Source organism: Phialemonium atrogriseum (assembly GCF_030411735.1).
Source record: "Phialemonium atrogriseum strain 8032-3 unplaced genomic scaffold QBC33scaffold_13, whole genome shotgun sequence".
Lineage (NCBI taxonomy): Eukaryota > Fungi > Ascomycota > Sordariomycetes > Cephalothecales > Cephalothecaceae > Phialemonium > Phialemonium atrogriseum.
In genome coordinates, this window is record NW_026848150.1 from 578,173 (window position 1) to 601,851 (window position 23,679).

General features: G+C 56.4%; 9 protein-coding genes across 9 annotated transcripts; 4 read left to right on the forward strand and 5 right to left on the reverse strand.

Annotated features, from left to right (window-relative positions):
• Positions 1 to 130: 130 nt before the first annotated feature.
• QBC33DRAFT_492328 (mitochondrial distribution and morphology protein 38) lies at positions 131 to 2,430 on the reverse strand. Its single transcript, XM_060425493.1, has 2 exons — positions 2,105 to 2,430; positions 131 to 2,041 (listed from the first exon to the last, which is right to left on the reverse strand). The coding sequence occupies exons 1-2, from the start codon at positions 2,163 to 2,165 to the stop codon at positions 468 to 470; spliced, it is 1,635 nt and encodes a 544-aa protein (XP_060283362.1). The 5' UTR covers positions 2,166 to 2,430; the 3' UTR covers positions 131 to 467.
• Positions 2,431 to 3,383: 953 nt separating this feature from the next.
• Positions 3,384 to 4,673, forward strand: QBC33DRAFT_79505 (mitochondrial GTP:AMP phosphotransferase). The gene is made up of 2 exons (XM_060433078.1): positions 3,384 to 3,706; positions 3,778 to 4,673. The coding sequence occupies exons 1-2, from the start codon at positions 3,550 to 3,552 to the stop codon at positions 4,440 to 4,442; spliced, it is 822 nt and encodes a 273-aa protein (XP_060283363.1). The 5' UTR covers positions 3,384 to 3,549; the 3' UTR covers positions 4,443 to 4,673.
• An 897-nt stretch (positions 4,674 to 5,570) lies between these two features.
• Positions 5,571 to 7,843, forward strand: QBC33DRAFT_79499 (glycoside hydrolase, family 76). The gene has a single exon (XM_060433077.1). It carries the CDS (start codon positions 5,764 to 5,766, stop codon positions 7,588 to 7,590), a length of 1,827 nt encoding a protein of 608 aa, XP_060283364.1. The 5' UTR covers positions 5,571 to 5,763; the 3' UTR covers positions 7,591 to 7,843.
• QBC33DRAFT_539370 (uncharacterized protein) lies at positions 7,686 to 8,929 on the reverse strand. Its single transcript, XM_060427982.1, has 2 exons — positions 8,652 to 8,929; positions 7,686 to 8,549 (listed from the first exon to the last, which is right to left on the reverse strand). The coding sequence occupies exons 1-2, from the start codon at positions 8,820 to 8,822 to the stop codon at positions 8,139 to 8,141; spliced, it is 582 nt and encodes a 193-aa protein (XP_060283365.1). The 5' UTR covers positions 8,823 to 8,929; the 3' UTR covers positions 7,686 to 8,138.
• A 1,386-nt stretch (positions 8,930 to 10,315) lies between these two features.
• On the reverse strand, positions 10,316 to 12,003 carry QBC33DRAFT_79526 (ER lumen protein retaining receptor-domain-containing protein). Its single transcript, XM_060433079.1, has 4 exons — positions 11,905 to 12,003; positions 11,770 to 11,860; positions 11,437 to 11,711; positions 10,316 to 11,377 (listed from the first exon to the last, which is right to left on the reverse strand). The coding sequence occupies exons 1-4, from the start codon at positions 11,917 to 11,919 to the stop codon at positions 10,661 to 10,663; spliced, it is 1,098 nt and encodes a 365-aa protein (XP_060283366.1). The 5' UTR covers positions 11,920 to 12,003; the 3' UTR covers positions 10,316 to 10,660.
• A 331-nt stretch (positions 12,004 to 12,334) lies between these two features.
• Positions 12,335 to 14,013, reverse strand: QBC33DRAFT_539377 (uncharacterized protein). Its single transcript, XM_060427983.1, has one exon. The coding sequence runs from the start codon at positions 13,826 to 13,828 to the stop codon at positions 12,716 to 12,718; it is 1,113 nt and encodes a 370-aa protein (XP_060283367.1). The 5' UTR covers positions 13,829 to 14,013; the 3' UTR covers positions 12,335 to 12,715.
• A 1,954-nt stretch (positions 14,014 to 15,967) lies between these two features.
• QBC33DRAFT_79684 (uncharacterized protein) lies at positions 15,968 to 16,673 on the forward strand. The gene is made up of 3 exons (XM_060433080.1): positions 15,968 to 16,229; positions 16,328 to 16,337; positions 16,400 to 16,673. The coding sequence occupies exons 1-3, from the start codon at positions 16,069 to 16,071 to the stop codon at positions 16,523 to 16,525; spliced, it is 297 nt and encodes a 98-aa protein (XP_060283368.1). The 5' UTR covers positions 15,968 to 16,068; the 3' UTR covers positions 16,526 to 16,673.
• Positions 16,674 to 18,285: 1,612 nt separating this feature from the next.
• QBC33DRAFT_539387 (uncharacterized protein) lies at positions 18,286 to 21,219 on the forward strand. Its single transcript, XM_060427984.1, has 5 exons — positions 18,286 to 18,373; positions 18,426 to 18,465; positions 18,523 to 20,356; positions 20,451 to 20,621; positions 20,707 to 21,219. The coding sequence occupies exons 1-5, from the start codon at positions 18,364 to 18,366 to the stop codon at positions 20,944 to 20,946; spliced, it is 2,295 nt and encodes a 764-aa protein (XP_060283369.1). The 5' UTR covers positions 18,286 to 18,363; the 3' UTR covers positions 20,947 to 21,219.
• On the reverse strand, positions 21,211 to 23,657 carry QBC33DRAFT_539389 (inosine-5'-monophosphate dehydrogenase). Its single transcript, XM_060427985.1, has 3 exons — positions 22,959 to 23,657; positions 21,795 to 22,740; positions 21,211 to 21,736 (listed from the first exon to the last, which is right to left on the reverse strand). Exons 1-3 carry the CDS (start codon positions 23,431 to 23,433, stop codon positions 21,544 to 21,546), a joined length of 1,614 nt encoding a protein of 537 aa, XP_060283370.1. The 5' UTR covers positions 23,434 to 23,657; the 3' UTR covers positions 21,211 to 21,543.
• Positions 23,658 to 23,679: the final 22 nt, after the last annotated feature.

A 23,679-nucleotide genomic window follows, 5' to 3' on the forward strand; every position in this document is an offset into this window, starting at 1 on the left:
ATAGAAATGAACTTTGGATAGGTGCCTACCAGGGGAAAGATGACCTACGGTATTTGTTGATTACAGTTTCACTATAAAGGCAAGATTCTGGATGATCCATGTCTAGATAGGCTGGCTTTAATAATCGGACTGAGAGAGAGTTTGGGAATAGGGACCAAGTACCCAGAGGCACCAGCCATCCTGCTGAACTGACATCCTCGGTGGAATTTACACATTTTCCCCCTTTTACGTGGTCTGAATGCATGGTCAAGTGTTCGCCGTTGGAATGATGCTAATATGTGACTGGATTTGGTCTATGAGCAGTTCCTGTGTCGAGATGTTTGGTCTAAGCTCCATTGCTGGTGTCCCTGATACTCCTGAATCCCTGAGTGTATCTTCACCTCTAACCCCTCCCTTGGGGCAGGGCAAAATCCCCCCGGTTCCGTAATGTCACATCACAAAGGAAAAATCCCCAGGTTTGAGGTAAGCTATTTCTCGGCGCTCTTGGCCGGTTTGTCAACCGGCGCCTGCTGCTTGGCGTCGAGCTGGTCGTGTTCGGCGTCCACGGCCTCGCTGACCTGGGCCTTCTCCACTCCCGCATCTTGCGCCTGCATCTGCCTTTCTTCTTTCTCGTCGATATTCTCCGTATCCCTCGGCGTGGCGAATCCGGTCTCCTGGTTCTCCTGGTTCTGCTCGTTCTCCTCCTCGATCAGCTCCTCCTGTTCCTTGACCACTTCGAGACGCTGCTTGTTAGTCGCTGCGCCCTCGGCATTGTGCACCTCCAGCTCGATCTCGTGGAACAGCTCCTCCGGGATGGATGACAAGACCTGGGTCAGCGTGTCGATCTGGTTGGTGATCTCGTCCTCACTCTGCGACTGGCCGTACATGTAGGCGTTGCTCAGCACCAAGAGCGTTGATGGGACGCCTTCCCTGAGTCTGAGATGCAGCCAGGTCTGGAGATCATCCCTCAACTTCGCCGGCGATACACCATGGGTGCGGATGCCACGGCTGGCACAAGCCGTCTGCAGCTCCAAGACGGTCAGGCTGTCAACCCCCTCGTAGCTGAGGACCCGGTCGTCGCGCTTGATCTGTCGCATCCTATGGCGAATCTGGTACCGAAGCATCATGTCCGTGCCGAACGTGTTCAGGTTCATGTATCGGCACATGGAAACGAGCTGCGGGCGTGACAAGTTGTCCAGAGTCACATCATCCTTGAAGATCTTGCACACCGTGATCACGTCGTCCACCGTGGGCTTTTCTCCGGTCGCCCGAACCTTCCGGAAGAAGTTGGTGAACTCCTCCTTTTGAGTCGTGGCAGGGGTCAGGGGCAACCCCGTCTCCCTGAGGGTCTTGCGCAGGAACCCGCTCACTTCCTTTCGAGTAGCCCGAAGGGTAGAGGCTTTTTGGTCCTTGGTCTTCTGGCCCTCATAGGTGCTTGGAAGCATGTTGGGAAAGAGCTTCAACGCGACCGGGAGGAGCAGCTCGGCAAAGGGGACGATGACGAAGACTGAGAAAGGCACCAAGCGCCCAAGATCCTGAACTGTTCGCTGAAGTTGTCGGTGTTCGCGCCTTGTGAGCTCATAGCCGGCTGCCATCTTTAGGGCAAGCCGAGAGCTGATCCTGACCTCGGTCGCCAGCAATTTGGTTCCGTCCCAGTAGTGTTGTGCCTCCCTCTTGATCTTCTGCGCCACAGTGAGCTTCTTCTCCTCCTTCTTGCCATCCTTCTTGTCGACAGCCACCTCCCCGGACGCGTCCAGCTGAGTCAGGCGTGCGGCATCCGAGCTCAGGCCTGCCTCCTTCTCCGCCGCCGTTTTCACAGCGGAATCCTTGGACGTCGTCGGCTTGTTCGCGTCGGCTTGTTTCGAAAGGGGTTTCTTAGCCTCCTCGACGTTGAAGCCCGGCGGCGGGCCGGATGGCGGCCCCGAATGAGTGTGAGTATCGGTTGCCAAGTGCCGGACAGGGATCAAGATGGCAACGGCGGGATTGCGGAGCGCGCGGCCTCTGGAGTTTCGCACAAGCTGCGCCGAAGCGGCTTGGAAAGCTGATCTTGGGATCGCTCGTCCTTATACATTCAAAGGTCAACATGGGATCTGGAAAATTGTGCGACGGGGTGGCGAGAACATACCTGGACCTGAAAAGGGGTTAAGGACGACAGCCCGTCTTGCGACAGTGGCTGAAGCGCTCATGCTTGTGGTCTGCTTAAGGGGTGACTTTGTAATGAAGAGCGAGAGTTGGAATCCAATACAAGAGTAGCCAGTAATACAAGAATGAAGATGAAAAAGAAGATGCACAGGATGGAAATGAAGAATTCAAACGGGTTAGTGTCACACGTCGAGATCGCAAGTCCCCGTCTTTGGATCCTGCAAGTGGTTCCAGCAGTTCCGCCCGTGGCGGCTCCTGAGTGGTCCAATCACGTAGTGGATAAGTCTTAGCTGTACCCGACATGTCCACCGTTAGCACGGATCAACTCAGCAGAGGCAAAAGCTTGTTTGGGTTTGAAGAGCGGCTGGGCGATCTCGGTTGGCCGGGTGTTACCGGACTTCTACGGAAGTACATGCCCTACCACATGCAGTTTCTGGGCCGTGACTCGCGGCGGCGTCGCATGTGAAAGCAGGGGAATACGGATACCGACTTCAAGTTAGCATTTGTGGCGCTGAGCCTATCCAGTCGCTGACAATCCCAAAGGAGGAACCTATTTCCAGGTTGACTACCTACTTGTGTTGACCAGCTTTGCCGAAGCTCTCCGTCTTGCCCCTGAGGTTCGATGCTGAATACTGCGTAGGTACCTAAGGTTGGTACGGTTAGGTACCTAGGTACCTGGTTGAATGAACACGGACTTAATAGTCACCGAGGACGGAGTGGAGTTTACACACAGCCCAGCCTAACACACATAATTCCCCGTTTCTTTTCCGTCACAAGAGCTAAGTACTTTTCAGGCGAAATACACCCAATATTCCATGTATTCTCTAGTGAGTAGTTCGTACAGTTTTGTAAGGTGCTAAACCGAATTCATATGGGCATATCAATAAAACGGAATTCAATACCTCCGTCTTCCATCCCATCCTCAACAAAATAGATGTACCTTTTGGTGAGGGAATCTTGCCCTGTGAAACCCACTCGCAATTGTCCACTCATGCTTCGGGGATTCCCCAAGCCAAATCTGTACGCGTACCTGCCTAGAGGTAGAGAAGCCGCCTCTGCCTCGGACTACGCCGTAAGCGGAAGCACACCACAGTGACTACACCACCTACGAATATCATTTCACCCCTCTTTAGGGTGTTCTTTCGCCTGTCTCTGCTCCTTCTGCAGTTCTCTCCTTCCGTCATGGGTTTCCCTTGAAGCGCCGTGGATATATATATTTTATTTCATACCCCATCTAAAATACTTCTATATCCTGGAGTCATAGAGAGGATCGGTCGGCAGCCTGTGTGCTTCCCCGCATCCTTATAAAATTGTATAACATCTCGCGCCGACCTCGGTCTGCCTCGACATCGAGAGGCGCTTCTACCACAGCACAATCCTTTACCATTTGGATCCTGTCTTTCCTTCCACCCCGGATCTGGGCATAATATGAGACTCCGAAGGGCTGCGCGTGTCATCTTAGTTGGAGCTCCTGGCGTGGGGAAGGGCACTCAATCAGAGAGGTTATTACACCGCTTCCCGCAGCTCTCCGCCATAAGCTCGGGGGATCTCCTTCGCAATAATGTCAAGCAGAGAACACCACTCGGTATGCAACACCCCATAGAGATGCCCCCGCATCGCACACAATGCCATCTCCTGCTGACAGACCCTTCACAGGCATCAAGGTCGAGAGCACGATGAAAGCCGGCGGTCTGGTCTCCGACGATTTGATCCTGCGCCTCATCAGCAACGAACTCAACCAGCGGGGATGGCTGTTCTCGGGGAACAACAAGGCCAACGTCATGACCCTATGCTCGTCGGGGATGGCGACTGAGGGACAGTCACTAGACGACGATGCCGAGGTGGCGGCGTTCCTCTCCTCCCCCGCGCTCGCGCGGAACAGCTACGTCCAGCCCCGAGCATCCGACGACCCCTCGGCCTCGTTCCTCCTCGACGGCTTCCCGCGGACGGCGACGCAGGCCGAGCGCCTGGACGCGATCGTGCCCATCAACCTCGCCGTGTCCATCAACACGCCCCTCGAGGTCATCGTGGAGCGCATCTCGGGCCGGTGGGTGCACGAGCCGTCCGGGAGGGTCTACAACACCACGTACAACGCCCCCCAGGTGCCCGGCCGCGACGACGTCACCGGGGAGCCGCTGGTGCGCAGGTCCGACGACGACGAGGAGGTCTACCGATCTAGGTTCCGCAAGTTCCGCGAGACCAGCGAGCCGCTGCTGGAGCACTACGCGCGCAAGGGCGTCCTGTGGGAGGTCGAGGGCATGAGCAGCGATGAGATTACTCCCAAGCTCTGCCGGGAGTTCGAGAAACGATTTGTTGATTAGATTGGGCGCAGGGGGGTGCGTGTTTAGGTCTGGGGCGCCAACTGCTACCTCAATAGGGAGCAGCCTCCGTGTATGTATGTATCGGCAGCGATGCCGTATGGGTTTGCGATTTTGGGAGTTGGGGCACGGCGTTTTTGAGCGGCATCAAATCCGAGTTCACCGAGTTTGAACTCTGGCCTGCTTTGGGAGTGGCTTTAATCGATCAATATTCATTTCCCCGTCCCCGGTCCGATGCTTTGGCCTGATATGTCACGCTCTTCGGTTGTACAAGACGCTCTGATGGGATGGCCTCACATAAGGTCAAATACAGACAGTAATGGGGTATAGAGGCTATCACCAGGACCCAAGCATTGGAAGGGTGGGATGGAATCAGGATCATGCAGGGGGGTCACGTCTTGCAGCAGAGCTGCAGAAGCGTATGCATGGATTCCATATTTACAGAAGTTGCAAGATAGGAGATAAATGTCCATTGGTGTGTACAGAAGTGCTAACCACCGCCCAGTATTTCTCCTTACCTTGCTGCTATCGTGGACTCTACGGAGCCATTTACGAGGGCGCACAAGTACAAGTGCGGCTCTAGAAGCGGCAGGCTTCCGAGTGCAAACTGCACGCGGATATCTCTCTTTGACTGTCCTTCTCGGCAAGCACGATTCGCCACTCGGAAGCCTTGCAAACGGTTGCTCAGCCCAGTCACAACCTAGTCCTTTGTTACCCCGCGCGGAGGCTCGCCGTCCCCAGTCATGTGCTCCACAACGGGGTGCATCCTGCACTTCCACCAACCATCAGCTGCACCAGATCGCCCTGCAGACCCGAGTGGCGGCAGCTGCCACAGCAGGGTCAGATCGGGGTTGGCAGAACTGCTCTGGCCGCTGCCCACCACCACCCTCCTCTGGATGTCGAGTTTCTTGTGGCTTTGGGGATTTCTCGTTGCTGTAGCTAGTCTTGTTTCATCATCCAACGCAGCTTGTTTCTGCGTCATATTTGGCCGAGTCTCTTCTCCTGCGAGCTCTCAACCGTCCCTCAACCGTCCTGGCTACGAAGCACCCCCGTTTTCCTGAGGCATTATTAGATCGTCCGTCAATTTCAAGCCTTCAACCAGTTCTCTCGCCCAAGCAATGGAGGCTCTCAACCTTTGAGTGGCTCAGTTGCCTTTCGGCAAATGTGATGCGGTGTTGGTCTCTTGGGCTGCTAGCCTTGCGAGGACGACCCCTCTTGTCGGCTGCTGTTCGGCTTCCTTCCGATCTGTCAGATTTGCTTTTTCAGGTCACCATATCTTCTTAGGGGGGAGAAAGCCGCAAATCGGCCTCTGTGGACGTTGGCAATGCTCCCGGGCTTGTTGTTCACGGCGGTGCTTACCGCCGCCGGCTGTGCGGCCTCGAAGTCGTTCTTGCCATCCGACTTTCCAGCCAGCAGGGCGGCAGGCCAGTCGCCGGATCTCCAAGTGCTCGAGGAAGTTCTCGATGCACTTCGGGTGCTGCAGAGCGAGTACTTCCAGCCATGGATGGGCCACTGGCCCAAGGCCATCGATTGGACGGCCGCTGTCATGGGGTCCCACGTCTCTGGGACTTTGACATCGCTTTCCCAGAGCCTGGACCTCGTTCGGCTCGACGAGAGCGAAGACTACAGGGTCAAAGAGAATATCATAAACCATTATTTCTCACAGGTGGTGAGCTCGTACTTTGGACAGAATGACCTCTCAATCAGACACCAGGCATTTGATGATATGCTCTGGGTCGTCCTGGGCTGGCTTGATACCACCCAGTTCGTCGAGCTCCACACAGAGTTACGCTACCAGAAAGGGCCGCAGGCGACCGGCCTCGGCGAAGACATACCATCCATCCTGCGGAACCAAACATGGCATGGCAACCTCTGGGTCCCGTCCTTTGCCCACCGGGCGAGGGTGTTCTGGGAGCTCGCCTCGAAGGGGTGGGACTATACGCTCTGCGGAGGCGGGATGACGTGGAACCCGCGGCTGGAGCCCTACAAGAACGCCATCACAAACGAGCTGTTCATCGCCGCGTCGATATCGATGTTCCTCTACTTCCCGGGGGATGTCAATACCTGCCCCTTTGGCTCCCGCTCCGACTGCAGCGGCGGCGATGCAGATCTGTCGGATGTAGCTGATTGGAAGCCCCATGATCCCAGATACCTCTACGCAGCAGTAGAAGGCTACGCCTGGCTCATGAACTCGAACATGACGAACGAACAGGGACTCTTCGTTGATGGCTTCCACATCTCCGGGTTCCGCAACAAAAGCGATCCCAACACCAAGTGCGATGCTCGGAATGAGATGGTCTACACCTACAACCAGGGAGTCATCCTCACAGGCCAACTCGGCCTATTCAAAGTGACACGTAACACATCCTATCTCAAAGATGGCCACAGCCTCATCCAGAACGTGATTGCAGCGACGGGGTACGACCTGGCCCGAGACCGACCAGCCGACGACCTCCCGGCGCTTCAGCCAGGCAGCCCCCTGCCCCGCTGGCACGGCCTAGGCAGGGCCGGGGTCCTGGAGGACAAGTGTGACGTGCGCGGCGACTGCTCGCAAAACAGCCACACCTTCAAGGGGATATTCTTCCACCACCTCGCGGCGTTCTGCGCGCCCCTGGAGCCGGCCCCGGACCTGCCACCCCCGCACACCGTCTACGAACAACAACAAGACGACGACGGTCTCGAGAAGGCCAGGGAGGCACACGCCAGGGCCTGTCGGGCCTACACCGGCTGGCTCCGGCACAACGCGATGGCGGCGCTGCGCACGCGCGACTCGAGGGGCGTGTTCGGCATGTGGTGGACCGCCGGCCTGCTGAACCTCACGTCGGACTACTACGTGGCCGACGGAGATGCGGAACCGCAGCAACATGGCGGCGCTGTAGACTACAGGAATCGCCGAGTCCCTGACGATCCTCGGTGGGACACGGCTCTGGGGTCGCCGCCACCGCACGAGCCGGCAGAGCCAGGTCAACAACAGCAGCCGCTGAGTGGTCCGGTTGAGCGTGCATCCTCGGGCCGGACGGCGCCTGTCGCCGGGTCCGGGACTTCGGATCCCAATGACCGGGGGCGTGGGAGGACGGTGGAGACGCAGGGAAGTGGACTGGCTGTGCTGCGAGCTCTGTGGGAGGTTTCGAGGCTGGGCTCGGTTTCATGATTGGGTGTTATAAGGGCGCATGGGTTAAGGCCGGCTAGGGGGGGGTCAATTCACCGTATATCTGGAGTGAAATTATGTTCTGGAGGAATGAAGGTGTTTGTTATATATATCCCATCTTGATGATCTCACATACGCTTTTGGGTTACAGTTCGCTCTTCATCCTGTTGTCTTGCATAGGAACAAATGGGAACATGGGTCATTTGGTAGGCATTGCGTTCCGACCTACTGCTCACCTCAACATTAGTCGCAAACAATAGATGCCGACTATTTTTGACCCGGAATGCTGCCAGCTGTCTCGCGGAGAAATGAACTTGTCATTGATGAGGGTATCGTCGACCCCTTTTCCAACCGGCCCCCATAAAATCCTACGCCTCGTCTTTCTCCAAGTTTGACGTTGGTAGATATATATATTTGTACGCCAACCCAAGTTTCGCCAAAGGTCGCTTGCGTAGATTCCCATTTGTCTGCCTTCGTAACGCCAGCCACCCAAGATATCGACCCATAAACCCAAACCCATCCCAACACCCGCCCCAAAAACACACCCCGTCTCATACCGCCCCATCCTCCACCTCCTGGTCGGCAGGCAAATTCCCCCCAAAAGCCAGCGTCAGATTGCCCGCCGGCAGGCCCGCCCAGTCCCCGACCAGGACAGCCGTGTCGACGGGGTTCCCGAAGGCGCCGGCCGTGTCATTCTCGCCCGTGGCGTTCTGCAGGTGGCAGAACTGGGCGGGACCACGGACCAGGGCAGCCGAGACGCAGATGCCGCCGCCGACAGCCACGTCGTCGCCCACGGCGTCGCTGTAGCCCGCGTTGTAGGCCGCGCACAGGCACAGGCACGCGTACATGTCGGGCGCGTAGACGACCAGGATGTCGCGGACCGACGGGTTGGGCCCCATGGCCGCCCAGTAGGTGTTGCAGTGCATGCGGAAGGACATGGGTTGTTCTTGGTTGAAGACAATCTGGGGGACGGTGTGGGGTTAGGATTTATGTGGGCGTTTGGGGGTGGGGAGGATAAGAGGGAAGGAGGAAGGAGGTTTGGGGAGGGAGCAGGGGAGACCTACGGGAGAGCCGGATGCGTCATATGGAATGATGACGCTGTCGTTGCCATCGGGGCAGTACTGGTTTATCGGGGCGGGCGACACCACTCCCGGAATGCCCTGGCTGGTCGGCGTCGGCGACGACGAGTTTCCCGCCGCGGTCGCACTAGATCTTTTCTTCCTAGGTAGGGGCATCCACGTAAGTGTCCGTTCAGGGGGGCAAGATGCAAAGACATGCAAACATGGGTTGGATCCGGGGTAAGGGGGAAGGTTCCCCGGCTTGAAATGGACTTACGAGTTGGTCACGCCGAGGGCAACCCCAACCGCCGTGGCGTTTGCTAGCAGAACAAGGACGAAGACCAGGATCCAGAACCCCGCAGCCGGCATCCCCAAGATGCGTCTCCCCCGCTTCCCCTCCGGCGCGGGCGGCGTCGGCGTCCCCTCGACTTTCATGGACTGCAGGTGCGGGCTGGGCGACACCTCTGTCGGGGACCGGTGGCGCAACTCGCCGTCCCCTTCGCCCAGCGCCGACGATCGCGACCGGGACGTCGTCGAGGCCGACCTCTCCGGGCGGGAATCCGCCAACTCCGGACCGGCATCGTAAGGGGACTGGGCCTCCGGCAGCGTCCTCGCCGCCAAGTCCAGGTGGGGCGGCGGGGGTGGTGCGACGACGACGACTTCCGGCGACGACGCCTCGTTCTCGGCGAAGCGGGTTACCTCGAGGCCGGGCTGTGCTGCTGGCCGCCGGGGGTCGGGGATGATGAATTTGAAGGGCTCGGAGGCCCCGAGTTCACCCTTGTCCATCTTGATACGCTCGTCATCTTTCATCACTCAAAGCGTCCTCGTCATCCAGGCTCGTCCTTTTTTGTTCCGAGGTTGTTGATGGCGCATCCGTTGGCTGGCAGCTGGCAGTCAATCGCAGTCACCAGGGAGAAGGAGCAAGGTCGGAGGAGAAGACGGAGAGCAGCGAGAGTGAGAGCCACCACCCTTTGAACAGGGGAACAGCGAGACCGAGAAGGGTGGGGGCGGGAATGGTCGGCCTAAACTGCTACAAAATGCAACCTGCGGCACGATATTAGACATGGGTCAGGGGTCGCGCGGAGTGAACCCCCGTGCCCTGTGGCGTGAACGTACGAGAGAAGGCACCAAGGGGCCAAGAGGTTGCTTGCGCAGGTCTCTATAAGTAAACGGGGATTTCGGAAGATCGCAGTCCAGTGGCCGTCATCTACCAATCGATGGGGGCTAGTGGCGCGCAGTTGCAAAGAACAGGACGAAACCATCGCTAAGTGTGCGACAGGCCAATAGCTGCAAACTCGAGGGAGGAGATTGGACCAGGCTGCCATAATGCTGCTTATTCCCACGCCGGTCGAGAAGGCATAGACGATAACCACTCTGATAAGTTTGAGCGGGATCGACCTTTTGGTTCCCACTTCGTCAACAAACTACCGCCGTAGTGTCCGCCGGTACAGATGCCAAGGACGCCCTCGAACAGGGATCCAGATCCTTCCGTCCAGTCCATGGGTTGTATTAACAAGGGTTCTGGGACCTCCCAGTCGTCAATCCGGGCGCACCCCCGTTTGACTGCCATGACGCCCCATACATTAGCCGGAATCCTGCGACGGGGCCCGAGATAATGTCGGTCCATATCCGCTCGCGTCTAGAAGCTGGTCGGTGATCTTCTTATAAATAACTTCCCGGGACACTCTCATGTACCCTAGAAGCAGCCGCGGACGACAGAGCTGGAGCATTCTGTGTAGAGACGTCCCATCATTCTGTATAATATAGGAGAATGCGACAAAGCATATGCACAACACTCGTCCACCAGCTCGCTAGAGCTTCTCTGAATGATCCGTGAATAATACCGTCCCAAGATTACCGGGTTCCCGTTTGGCCCCCAGAAACTAATGAATATGTCTACCCTCCTGATCCTGATTCTAGGAACGGTCTTTTTTCTCCCATCGAAATCCTGGTGGTTGCGTAGTCAATCTGGTGAATACAAAACGCTTGTGCTCTCGTTACTCCCTCATAACTCTTCAGTTGTCGCGCCATTCATCCCCATTCCTCACACCGCTGGGCCCACCTCCCGAGCCCCCTGACGCACCCGGAAGGACATCATCCTCGTCATCATCGAGCGCTCTCGCCAGCTCGTCCGGGTCCTGCATCTTCGCGTCCGGGTCCACGGCCGCGGTCACCCCGTGCTCCTCCTCGTCGTCGTCATCCAGCGACCGCCCCCGCTCCCGCTCCAGCACTCCGTCGTCGGCGCTGATCGAGATGCCGCGGGCGCCCCACTTGGCCCTGGAGGTGCGCTGCGGCGGGGGCGCTCCCGGCGCCGCCCCGTTGCGATCGCGGGCGCCACCGCCCAGCGCCGGCGCGCTCTCCTCATCGTCGGCCCCGTCGTCGTCGACGTGCTTGCCGAATATCCGGCTGAGCAGCCAGCCCCGGCGCAGGTCGTCGGCGTCCACGACGCCGCCGTTGCGCAGCTTGACGCGCTGCCGCGTCCAGTACACCCACGCAAAGTCCAGGTAGAGGGCCGTCTGGATGAGGCCGAAGATGACCGAGATGGCCTTGGGGGGCTTGTCGTTGGAGTCGAGGCCGCGCAGGATCCAGTTGAGCACGTAGAGGCCTCGGTAGGAGCCGAGGAACAGGATGTAGAAGGATGTGATGACGGTCGGGACGGTCGTCTGGCGCAGCAGGAGCAGCTGGGGGAGGACACACACAGATTCGAGGACCTGAGAGAATGCCCAGAGGAGCTACAGTACGATGCGTTAGATTTTGAACCAGGCTCCGCTCGCATCTTCGGCCAACTTACAGTCCCAAAGCTCCAGTCGACCTTCTTCTCGAAAATGAGCATCGCAAGTGGCGAGACCACGAGAGACGCCCCCAAAACGACGGCGCCCATCTTCCATGCGATTTCACGCTCTCGAGTCCGAGGATACAGCCAGCGCATGATGACAATGGTGTAGAATGACGACAGGATATAGAAGATCTTGAAGACGTAGTTCCAGGCATTTGTCGTCCTAAACAGGTCGGTGTATCTCGTGCAAAATACGGCGGCGTAGAATATCTGGGTAATGAGGGATACACCTGCGATGTCGCCATCAGTATCAAGCCATTATGCGATGAAGTCCGAGGAAACACCCACCTTCGGCGCTCCTATTGCGATGGATGGAGAAGATGAGGATGCATTTTGCCGCCAGATGGGACAGGTCGGCAGCTATCCGAAAGATCTGGGCCTATTGTCAGCGCACTTCATATCGCCAGGCCAGCGCCAACATACGTTCCAGGCACCCATCTTGGGCAGGTCGAGAGTTTTATCTAGGGTTGTTCTGGTGACGACGAAGCTCGAGATAAGAGGCCACTCGGACAGAACGGGTTACCGCATCACTTGCCCGCTGTCTAGAGCTCGAGGGTTTGCGGAGGTCGGGAGAGAAAGGGAAGCTGTAGCGTTTGGATCTCAAGGTTCATATGCGCTCCACAGTTGTCAGAAAGGATGGCTTGAGAAGATCCAGGCGAGATGGACAGCTGATGTCGTCGGCGTTGGAGACAGCACAGCTCCCCCTCTCAACCGCGTCAGAATGCCAAGCAATCAGGTGCAGTACGTAATTACGACTGGAAACTCGGAGTATCTGGCAGCTGGCTGACATCTGCCAATTCTCAACGCCAACTCCGCGGACGGTGGCGGCCTCACCATTTTCATTCATGAACTTTGAAGATGAGGTATGTACCTGTTCTCTTTTTCTCCTTTATCACTGTGCCCTATGGTACTATTGAGACCATCTGCCTTTTTAAATCAAGCAATTATGACTCGTAATCCCTTTTTTGTAACTCTGTACAATTCAACAAAGTCCTGAATCAGATCCCTTCCTTCGAATTCTCGGGTCCGAGGCAAATGCCATGACCAGACTCCAGAGATATTCGGTGGGAACATGGGTAGACGTTGGTAAAGCAGCCCAAAACATGTGGCGGGCGAGAAGAAAGAACAAAAAAAAAGGCAGGTTGCCGGGGAACAGGTCCATCGTGAGGTGGCTTCGGTCGAAGTCGGATCCGGTATGCCCTCTGTCCTCAATCTCAACGAGAGGCAGTGGCGGTCAGGCCTGCCCGGAGGGTTTTGTGTGGGGAGGTATGCCGTGGTGTTTCTGGTAGTGATGCACACATCCAGGGTTGAGGTCGAAATTATCCCACGGCGTGGTTGTCATCTCCTCCCATTTCGCATCCATGATAGCCTCGGCCTCCTGAATCAGCTGCTTTCGGAGAAGTTTGGAGATGAGGCCCCGAGAGGCAGATGGGTCCTGAGCCCCCTCACACCAGCCGCTGTTCCAGCAGATGTTGGCCTTGTTCGGACGCTGCTTCAGCCACAGCATGAGTGACTGAACCCATTCACAACTCTCGGTGATCTCCAACATGTCGATGACATCGTCTCTGAACTTCTCCTCCTTGTTTCGGCAAGTGACGCATGGCTTGATGATATCTCCAGTGCTGATACGGAACCAGTAACCATTTTCGGCCAGATCAGGGTCGATCATCTGGATGGTCTTCCAGGCTGAGGCGTTGGGCTCAAACTCGATCTCCTGGTCGATATCGTCTTCTTCGTCGATGCTGGTGGCATTTTCGTTGCAGATGTTGCAGAGAGGAATCCACACGGTGAGCCAGGAGCTGTCAGCCTGGTCTGCTCGGACCTCCCAGTAGTCATGTCTGGCGTGCTCCTCAAGTTCAGTCAGATAGATCTGGGCTTTTAAGGAGGCCAAAATGTTCTTGTAGCCGTTCTTGCGCATCAGGGCCGTCCAGAAATTCGGAATACCATCCTCAGCCGGAAACATGAAGTCGGGGTCGTGGTGTAGATTGGACTGGGAGAAGTCCTCGTGTAGCGACCGGTGGATATAAGGGGTATTTGTCTTCTTTGCCTCGCCTCGCGTTTTAACTCGTCTGTGGACCTCCTTCAGGACCAAGTTGAAAAAGTGCCCGTTCTGGCTGGTGCGGAGATAGCTCATCTCGTACATGCAATGGTCGCAAACGTGGATCTTCATACCCCCAAACGCGGGCCATCTGAGCTCGGGACAGTGGAAGTGAGTGCCGGGTGGGATGTGGCGATCTAGGTTCGGGTGATCCTGCAAGGTTTGCGACATGAATTCCTCGCATGGCACAAAGAGGAATCCCTCACGCCAGTCACAAACAAGACAGACTGGTGGATGGAAGATACACATGGCGGGCCATGGAACTGTGAGAATATGTGCGCCGTGAAAGAAGGTTGGTGGTGATCAAGGCCGAAGGTGGGCTGCGGATGACTCTGGAAGTTGCTCCAGCAACACCAGCACCGGTGGTAAAGAAGTCTTGTATGTAGAGTCAAGGAGGCGATATTTTATGTTTGTGTGAATATCAACAATGGACCGGCGATTTTGATTTAGGAGAGGTAGGTTGGATTTGTCGGTGGTTTGTAGATTGTGACTGCCCTGCACCGCGTCGAGGACTTTATTTTTCACCTTCTCTTGTTTCCCCGGAGAGCGGACGAACCTTAACTGTCTTGTGGCCGATAAAGTGACAAAGTTGTCAAATACATGACCCAATGATATTCCAGCCTCCCAAGTGAATAGATGGAACCTACGAGGTCAGTCAGTACCTTGTACTGTTCTCTCCTCTTCCTCGTCTCCCATTCACCTGCGCACATTTTGATAAAATAGGAGATGTATTGCCAGACTATACGATGATCAGCACCAATGCTCCAGGTAGCTGCTTGGCCTCCTGCTGAGAACCTGATATTGCCCACCTGCCGTATCAAAAACTCAGGGTGAGGGCCGTAACTGCCACAAAGCCGCCTGGACATGACGTGGAGAGGACAGCAGAGAACACCCAAGAAGGGGCATCCAAGAGGGGATATCCAAGTAGGGATGAAGATAATACCATTCCAATACCTAGGTGCAGCTTATCGGCAGAGGCCGCCATATTCACACTTCTTCCCTCCGTGGCAGTGATCTAACGATTCCACCGAGGAAGACATATATCTGAACCAGGGACGACCTGTTGTTCATAGTCGAAAGAACTTGTCTTGAAGGCTCTCTCAACCACACTGGTGGGTCGAACCATGATTACCTGACAAATTCCCGTCTGTGACATGAATCAAGCCCGCCTGGCTGAAATGGCCAGTCATCAGAGAAGGTAAGAACTCGAGTGGCGCAAACTGCAGAGCCTGGCCTGCCTCAGACATTGTGGACAAACAAGCATACGGGCCGGCCTGAGAACATTCGGGACACTGGCCGGGTCGCAATGGACGATATTGTACAAGGAAGCCAGGGTCCTTGGAACTTCCAAGGCAGCGCAGGATAGTCTCGAACTCTCGATGGAAGGGCATATGAGACAATCTTGGCCTGGCATTTTAATGGCAATAAGGGCAAGGCCGATAAAGGGATACGATGCAGGTACACAGACACATTTAGTTTCGCAATATCATTCTCCATTGGTGCCCGGCCTTTAGTCGTATGTGTCGAAGGCAGAGCAATACCTTACCTGCCCAAGGTAGGGGTAATGGGTGGAGGCTGAGAGGGGGAAGGTGCATTCCAGATTGCTACATGCGCAATTAATTTCCTGGTACCTACCCGTTACTACCCCATTCAATGAACCCGGAATCGGGAGACCGGCCGAATAACGGGGTCGTATGCACGCCACAATGTGGGCCCCAATTCCCGGCTTGGCGCTCAGGGAGGCCCAAAATCGGGTTCGAAACAGGATGATGTGGTGCGACCTTGTCCCCGAGAGGCAGAGAAGTAAGGTAATATAAGGTACGCAGTACTCTGCGATCAACGAGCTGGATTCCAGTCGGGTCTCGGATAACTGCGTTTCGTCATGTATCTGGTGTTGTTCCACTGGCACGCGACCGGTGTCGGAATGCGACCCAGGGAGAGGAGGCCGGAATGTATGGATGACGAAAAGGCTCGAAGAGAAGAGTGTCCACTCCCTCCCTTCCGCCCTTCTGAGAATTCTGGGTCTACCTTCCTTACAAACTAGGTAGTAAGTAAGTAGGTAGGTAGGTAGGGTAGGTATCCGTGCCTACCTAGGTAAGGTGGAAGGTCGGCGGTAGCTACCTACCTAGCTAATAAGAAGGGCGCGTGCCTCTGCTTCTCCCTTCTCTCGCCCTTGCCCTCCATTATTCTGCCCACCATGACTGTGGTCTGGCCAAACGACACTCTGGCAATTCCCAGGAACTGGCACTCTCTTGCTCTCTTGTTCTCTTGCGCGCGTTCTCGCATGCTCTCTTGACCTTCAGTCTCCGGATCTGTTTCTAGAAATAACGTCTCGTCGATTGTGCCTTCTGGGGGACGGTTAACGCCTTGTTGTTGCAGGCCTGCAGTCTTGGTTCCCAATTCATATACCCCTCGCCTTCGTTTCTGGGACAAACACCACAACACCTTCAATAGTTCGTCTGGTTGGTTGCCGGGCCTTGCTTGTCACGATGCGCATCTACAAACTATTTAGCCTCATCGCCCTCCTATCCATTGCCCACTCGATCCCGCTTCGAACAACAGATGCAGACTTCTTGGCCATGAGACGGAAACTGTTGAAGGATATGAGAGGTGGTAAAGCAAGTGATAAGAAACACAAATACTTCCGTAGGTCAACCCCGACGTGAGCATTTTTTAAAACAAACCTTGGGACCCAATGGCTTGGCCCCATGTTTTGCATCTATATAGTTCGCTAACAATGGACTTCAGACGAATCAAGGTAAGAGCTGATCAACCCCATGTGCTGCTTGCTACATCACTAACAAGTGCATTACTTGGAAGTTTCCATCCGCACTACGATGGCCGGTAAGTGGTAGCCGTCCTACATGGCGACCGAGGTTTTCTGATGGCCCGGTTGCAGATTTACGGACCACAAGCTCGGCTATGTTGAGCAAAAGAGAGCACTGAAGAACTTGGCGCAGACCTTCCTGGCCACTTTCTCAGATCTCGGCGTAGAGACATGGCTTGTGCATGGCAGCCTTCTGGGCTGGTGGTGGAATAAACAAGTCGGGCCCACCCCCTACACTCTCCTCGGGGCTATCACATGGGCTAACCCGACTGCCAGATCATGCCCTGGGACTCCGATGTCGATATGCAAGTCACCGAGAGCAGCATGTTTTACCTAGCTGCCTACTACAACATGTCCGTCTTCCACTACAAGACTCCCAGGATCCCGGAGGGGCGGGATTACATGTTGGAAGTCAACCCACATTATACGAACCGAGAACAGACGGACAAGATGAACGTAATCGATGCGAGGTGGATCGACACCGCGAGCGGCCTCTTCATCGACATTACCACTGCCCGGTACAACCTAACTCACCCGCAAGGCGAAGGGATGATGAGTTGTAAGGACGGCCACGAGTACAGGGTATGCTATCATGTCCTCATCGCCGCTGGATTCTTGTCTGACTGTTGTCAGGATACTTACGTCTTCCCATTACGTGACACCATTTTCGAGGGAATGCCAGCGAAGATCCCCTTCAGATTCAAGGAACTCCTGGCCGCCGAGTACGGGGAGAGGTCTCTCACCAAGACCGACTTCCACGAGTTAGTTTACCCCCAGAGGGAACCATGACCCGGGAGGGCTAGATGCTGACTGTAATTGTGCCGCAGCCACTTGTTCAACGAAGAGAAGATGGAATGGATCCCGAAGATGAAACAGATAACACTCGAGGACCCAAGGAAGGGCCAGATAGGGGCCAAGAAGGGACAGGGCAAGAAGAACGGGCAGCAGGGTAATAAGCACACCAGCACGAACAGCCCGAATGGCCAGAAAGTGGGCAACCCGAAGAACCAGAAGAGGCCCAATGAGGTCAAGCCCGGGCAGCGAGAGTCCACGCTGGTACAGGTAAAGGATGTACAAGTACAGGCAAAGGGTGAGACGGGGCCAGGCGAAGTCGCGTTGGAAATAAGTCGACCAGGAGCAGGCGGAGAAACGGCAGGAGAGAAGAAGCCTGGTCAGGAGTCCGCGCCAAGACTAGTCCGGATATCTGGAATATCACCCTGACAACGGGAGGATGGATGATTGGTCAACCAGACGAAGGGTACCTTATTTCGAAGGTGGGAGAGAAATTTCGCAGAGTTGCCATTGATCCCCTTTCAAGAACCTCTAGCGTATTGAAACAGCTCTAAGACGGTATCGACATGGATAATAATAGGTTTTGATATTGAGCTCCTGGAGAAGGCAGTGACAATGGAAACGAGCATCAGAACCACAAAAAGGTGTTTGGCGAAGATCCTGGCAAGGGTTGGAACGACAGCCAAGTTGTAGTTAAAAAAACTCTAAACCGTCGATTCTTTCAATGGCCATCTCTTCCAAAACTCTAGCAGCAGGCTGATGGTGAAGTGTTCCGCGGTCGGACGGAAGAGCTGCGACATGGACATTCAACACCATCTTTAAACACGTTTTGTCCAAAGGACCAGTTTGGACTCGGCGATTATGTACTCGATTGTGTAAGTCCTCCCAAGAGCCGGTCAAGTACCGCACCAGACAACCCGTCACAATGCGCGGTGATATTGAATCGACGAGAGGAGCAATCCTCTATCCCGTGTTGAAAGCAAGCATCAAGGTGGTGCTATTCTCTGATTGGCCTGTGGGTGGATGGCACCCAAGCGTGCCAAGCAAGCTTGGCCCACGAGGAAACGGACCCCACGTCGCGTTTCCCCTTTGACGCGCCCACAATCTGCTTACCATGACATCAATCCATGTTTTCTAGAGCCAAATAACCAACAATTGGTGCACCATGGCGACAGGTATGCCCGCAATTGATCAATATGGCACCCACCTTACTGACAGCGTATTTAGGCCGGGAGGAACGGATGGCCTCGCGCCTACGCGGAGCGCAGTACGAACACCTCCCCGTCCTTGCACCGAGATAACACAACTCTGACCTGAGATCTAGGCGCCACCAAGTCGAAGACGTCTCCTTCGGGATCATCCTCCCCACCGAAGATGAGCAGCCCGAGGTCCACACCGCCGCGCAATCCCCGCCAAGCGCACCGGCGCCAACACGGTCGACTCCAAACACGTCCGCCCAGAGGCGACGAATAGCCGGCCCCAAACCAAGCAGCGCCGACCGCCCGGCCGCCCAACCGTCCACGGCAACCAGGACGCGATCAGCCCGGGTCCCGGCGCCACCCGTTCCCGTTCCGGCGCCCGCTACCAGCGCAGGCAGGACGCGCCTCGCCGCAGCGGCGGCGGCGGCGCGGCCCAACATCTACGACATCCCCGACAACACCTCGGACGAGACGCCGTCGCGCCGACGAGGCGCAGTTGTGACGACGGCGGCGTCGTCGACGACGAGGCGCTCCTCCGCGCTCCGCCGCCCCTTCACCCGACCTCCGCCGGCTGACGATGGCGACGAGGACGATCTCGAGTCCCTCCCCGGCGGGGGACCAACACCGACAAATCCGGCCCAGGCGGCGTCTCGGCAGCGGCCGTCTCTACCGCCGTCGTCCCTCCGCCGCCGCGGTGCCGGTTCGCCGACCCCAGCTGCCGCCGCCGCCGCCGCTCCTCGCTCCCCCGGCGTGCTCGTCACCGAGGAGGTGGCCGAGAGCCCCGCGGACGCGCCGGGGAGCGGGCAGCGGAGGATGGTGATGCGCGGGGCGGTGGCGTCGAGCGCGCTGCTGCAGAGGATTGTTGGCGTACAGGACGACGGGGATGAGGACGAGGTCGGGGCCGTCGGGGAGGAGACAGTGGATGTGGCGCGGCTGGCGCAGGCGAGCTCGCCGCTGACGAGGAAGTCGAGACCCCTAGTGGCGGGCGCCCGGTCGTCGACGACGACGAGAGCAAGGAGCGTGAGGGTTGAAGGGGGTGGCGGGGTGGATGGGTTGGATGAGCTGTCGCCGGAGAATGTGAGGCGGGGTGCTGGGATTCCGAGGAGAGGTGTGGCTGATGATGTTGACGAGCTGTCGCCCGAGAATACGAGGCGGAGCGCTAGGCTTTCGGCGGCACATGTTGCCGACCAAGAGGATGAGCTGTCGCCGGAGAAGGCCGGTGAAGATGAGCAGCCAAAGTCCGCCGCGCCATCCCAAAGGGGCAGAAAGGCGAGGGGACCTGCGGTGTCCTCGCAAACTGGACAGAGCAACCGATCCGGGAGAGGCGAGACGATAAAGCGTCCAGTACAGCAGAAACAGGCCGCGCCCGTCACCGAGAGAGAAGAAGAACAGGAGGAGGCGGAGGAGATCGATGAGCGGGAGGCTGCTCGGCGACTAGGAAGGAAGCGGCCTCGACGGAGCATGCCGGAACCATCACCGGAGTCGGATCCCCAACCCGCCGAGGAGGAACGGGCCGCCAAGAAGCGCCGCCGAAAGGCCCCAGAGAGCCCGGCAGTGCAGCGGCAACCAAGGGCGGAGAAGCATCCCGCAAGGCCACGGGCCAAGCCCGGGAACGCGGCCAGGCGGAAGCGCGACGCCGTCGATGAGCTCGAGGGCGACGCGGCGAACGGGACAGTGCCGGTGACGGTTCAGAGATTTACGAAGAAAGTGGTCCGTTACGATGCCGACGACACAGGCGCGGACATCCTCAGCTCCGATATACCCTTCGCGAACCGCGGCGGGGTCAACGCCATCGATGTCCTGTCGCAGATGTGCGAGGTGCTCATCGATAATTTCCTCTCCAACCTGGAGGAGCGGGCGAGGGATGCCGAGGATAGTGCTGCCAGGCGGGAGTTCCGGACCATGATGAGAGCTCTCGAGGCGTTCCGTGAGGAGCTCAGGACGAGATTTCTGGAGCAGGTACGTACCCGGCGCTGAAGAACGCTGGACAGAAAGCACCCCGAGGGAAATATATCCGGACACGTGAAATACTGACTGAGAACGACTTGCACAGACTATTGCGTTGGATGCGCTGCACGCTCTGCGGAAGCGAGTGCGCGCCGCCCAAAAGGAGAAGCTCGCGCTTCGCGATGAGATCCTCAGTATCAGGGCTGAGAGAGACCAAGTGGGCTTGCGGATGGATGCAGTGCGAATCAAGCACGAAGCAGACAGCAAGGAAGCACTGGTATGTCTATTGAAACCACAGTTCTACTGGCCCCCTCCCTCTTCCTGGCGCTTTCTCCCGGCTAACCACGACACATAAAAAACAGCGCAACATACATTTATCCTCCACCATGCACGACATCGACCTCGCCGTCGAGGAAGGGCTGGCGGCTCCCCCCCTCCCCGCCGCCCAGGAGAGGGAGGCGGAGCTGGCGAACCTGGAACTGCTGATCGCGAGGGTGGCGGACCAGGCTTGCACGAACAGCGACGGCGGCGGGGCGCTGGGGCGGATGAGGGAGTTCAATGCCTTCTTGGAGCGGGCTGCTGCCGTTCTAGAAGGGAGGTAGATGGGCGCCTGGATGTTACACAACACACACGAGAGACAAGATGCTAAGGATGGGACAGGAAAATGTTAAGTGGCGTCTCTTGGCGGCCTTGCTTAGTTGGGCATATGACGGATAATGAGACATGAGTCAAGGTATACGGCGGTTTTCATGGGATTGGCTGTACATTATTATCAATGAGGCAGACGTATAAATCCATGAGGAGCCCGGTAGGCAAGGCATTCCATCCGATTTGAACTTTGTCCACAAGTGCCGCAAGTAGCCTTACCCGGAGACAATCCTGTGATAGTTTCATATTTGATTGATAATTTTATTTGACATGAATCGTGTCATGTACGGCCCTTGCGGGTCACCTAGCATCACTCTAGAAACCCCTGGATCCCGCCCGGTTGCCGAGCAATATACGAGAACCCCAACACCAATTCCACGCCCCAAGCAATGCATGATATCTACTACTCGTGCATTTTCGTCACCTGTGCAAAATCCAGACGAGATCAAAATAAACGGCTGATGTACTCTGCCTCCATGCGTAGAAATCAGATGGCGAACCAAGCCTACCAGTAACTCCGGAGAATCCATTGTTTTGGGTTTCCTTCCCCTTCATGCATAAAGCTTCTTCTCGTAGGACTCCATGTTTACTCCGCCCTCGAGCTGGGCACTGGCAGTGCGGATCTCGAATCTCACGACGCCACCGTCAACCCCCTGGTGAAGCTCTTCGAGGCTCTTCATGCCGCAATCCTGCATCGAGTGCTTCAACCCGGCCGCGAGATAGGGTACGAACTTGCTCACAGAACTAGGATATGTCAGATTTCATCGTCTCACAGCACTCGGATCGGAGGTTATGAACTTACCCTCTGTGGGAAACAGACCCTGAGACGCCCTGGGCAACAAGCACGCTGTCGCTCTCCGAGAAGTAGCGAGCCGTGCCTGCGTTGCTCTTCTGGCTGTCCTCGGAGCCAGCCCCGGCCTTCTTATCCTGCATAGCATCGATACTTCCCATACCCCGGTAAGCCTTGACCAACTTGCCTTCCCTGGAAACGAACGAAGTTCCGGGAGACTCGGTAGTGCCTGCGAGTAGACCGCCCATCATGACAGTGGTCGCACCCAGAGCAAGGCCCTTGACAATATGACCAATATTTTGGATACCACCATCGGCGATGCATGGCACTCCGAACCTTGCGGCAAAGGAGCTGACGCTGTAAACAGATGTCGCCTGAGGCCGGCCAACTGCCATTACCTCCTGGGTAATGCAGGCACTCCCGCTACCCATGCCAATGCGGAGGCCATCGACACCGGCAGCAATCAGAGTGGCGGCCTGCTCCCTGGTAACGACGTTGCCACCGACAACATCCAGTCCAGGGAACTCCTTCTTGACCCACTTGACCATATCGACTTGATACATGCTGTTACCTTGGCTGCTGTCAAGGATAACAACGTCAAGACCGGCATCCACGAGTTTTCGCAGCCGATCCTTGTCCTCTGGCCTGGTGCCAATGGCAGCGGCGCAGATCAGCTGCTTCGAGTCAGGAAGCTTGGAAGCAAGCGGGAAGTCAAGATTCTTGGTCAAATCGGACCGCGAGATCATCGAAACAAGGTTCCCTTCCTTGTCCACGATGGGTAGCTTGCCCTTCTTCGACTTTGCCAAGATCTTGTTTGCTTCCATCAGCGTCACGCCTGCCTGCGCCGTGACCAAGTCGGTCATCATGACTTTAGACACGGGTTGGCTCAGATCATCCTCAAACTGGATATCCCGATTCGTCACGATACCTAGCAGCTTGGAGCCGAGCTTGCCGGATTCTGCAGAAACCCAATGTTCGTTAGCCGAAACAGTTACTCGACAACTTGGGCTGACAACAGAGAGGTTTGATGGGCGTTCGTCATAATTTTCAGTGGATATTTCCTCATGACACATAGGTCGATACGGTGGAACGAAAGTTATGATTTATAGGTTTGTAATCATAAAACGCTTTGATTTCTCAACGGCACTGGAGCAACAGGAAGAAATTCTGACTGACCTGTAACGGGGAAACCACCGAACCCCCACTTCTCCTTTAGCATTTTAGCCTCCCCGACGGTGGTGTCCCGAGTGATCAGGACAGGATCCAGGATGAAGCCGTTCTCATAGCGCTTGACCTTGCGGACCATGTCGGCTTGGGAATCGGGGTCACAGTTGTGGTGAATAACACCCAACCCGCCCTGAAGTGCCATATGGATTGCCATTTCGTGCTCAGTCACGGTATCCATGGGTGACGACAGGAACGGAGTCTTGAGGGTAATCCGCTTCGTCACCGGAGAGTCCAGTGTAACCTCCGATGCAGGGAAGCCGATGTAGCCCGGCAACAGAAGGAAATCATTATAGGTCAAGCCACCGTGGACCTTGGAGTCCATCAGCTCCTGGACGCTGAGACCATCGCGGCTGTTATACTCCTTGAGGACTTCCTCTGCCGTCCGGTAGTCCAGGACCTTGGCAGTCCCGGTTGTGGCTGACATTGTTTAATCCGGGGAATGTAAAAGGAGAAGGGGAAGAGTATAGTAAGGAAGAGGAGACGGAGGATTGGGTAGAAGAGTGTCAGTGATGTGATCGTGAGCGTCTGACTGCTTGTCTCGCTCTTCTCCAAGGAGGGAAGTATTCAAGCAAGACCGCCAGCGAAATTTTTTCTTTTTAAAAAATTAGCCCTGCAGGGTTCTAAAGGCGGTGACAGGGATGCGGGGCTGTATGTTAGTGAAATTGGTAGA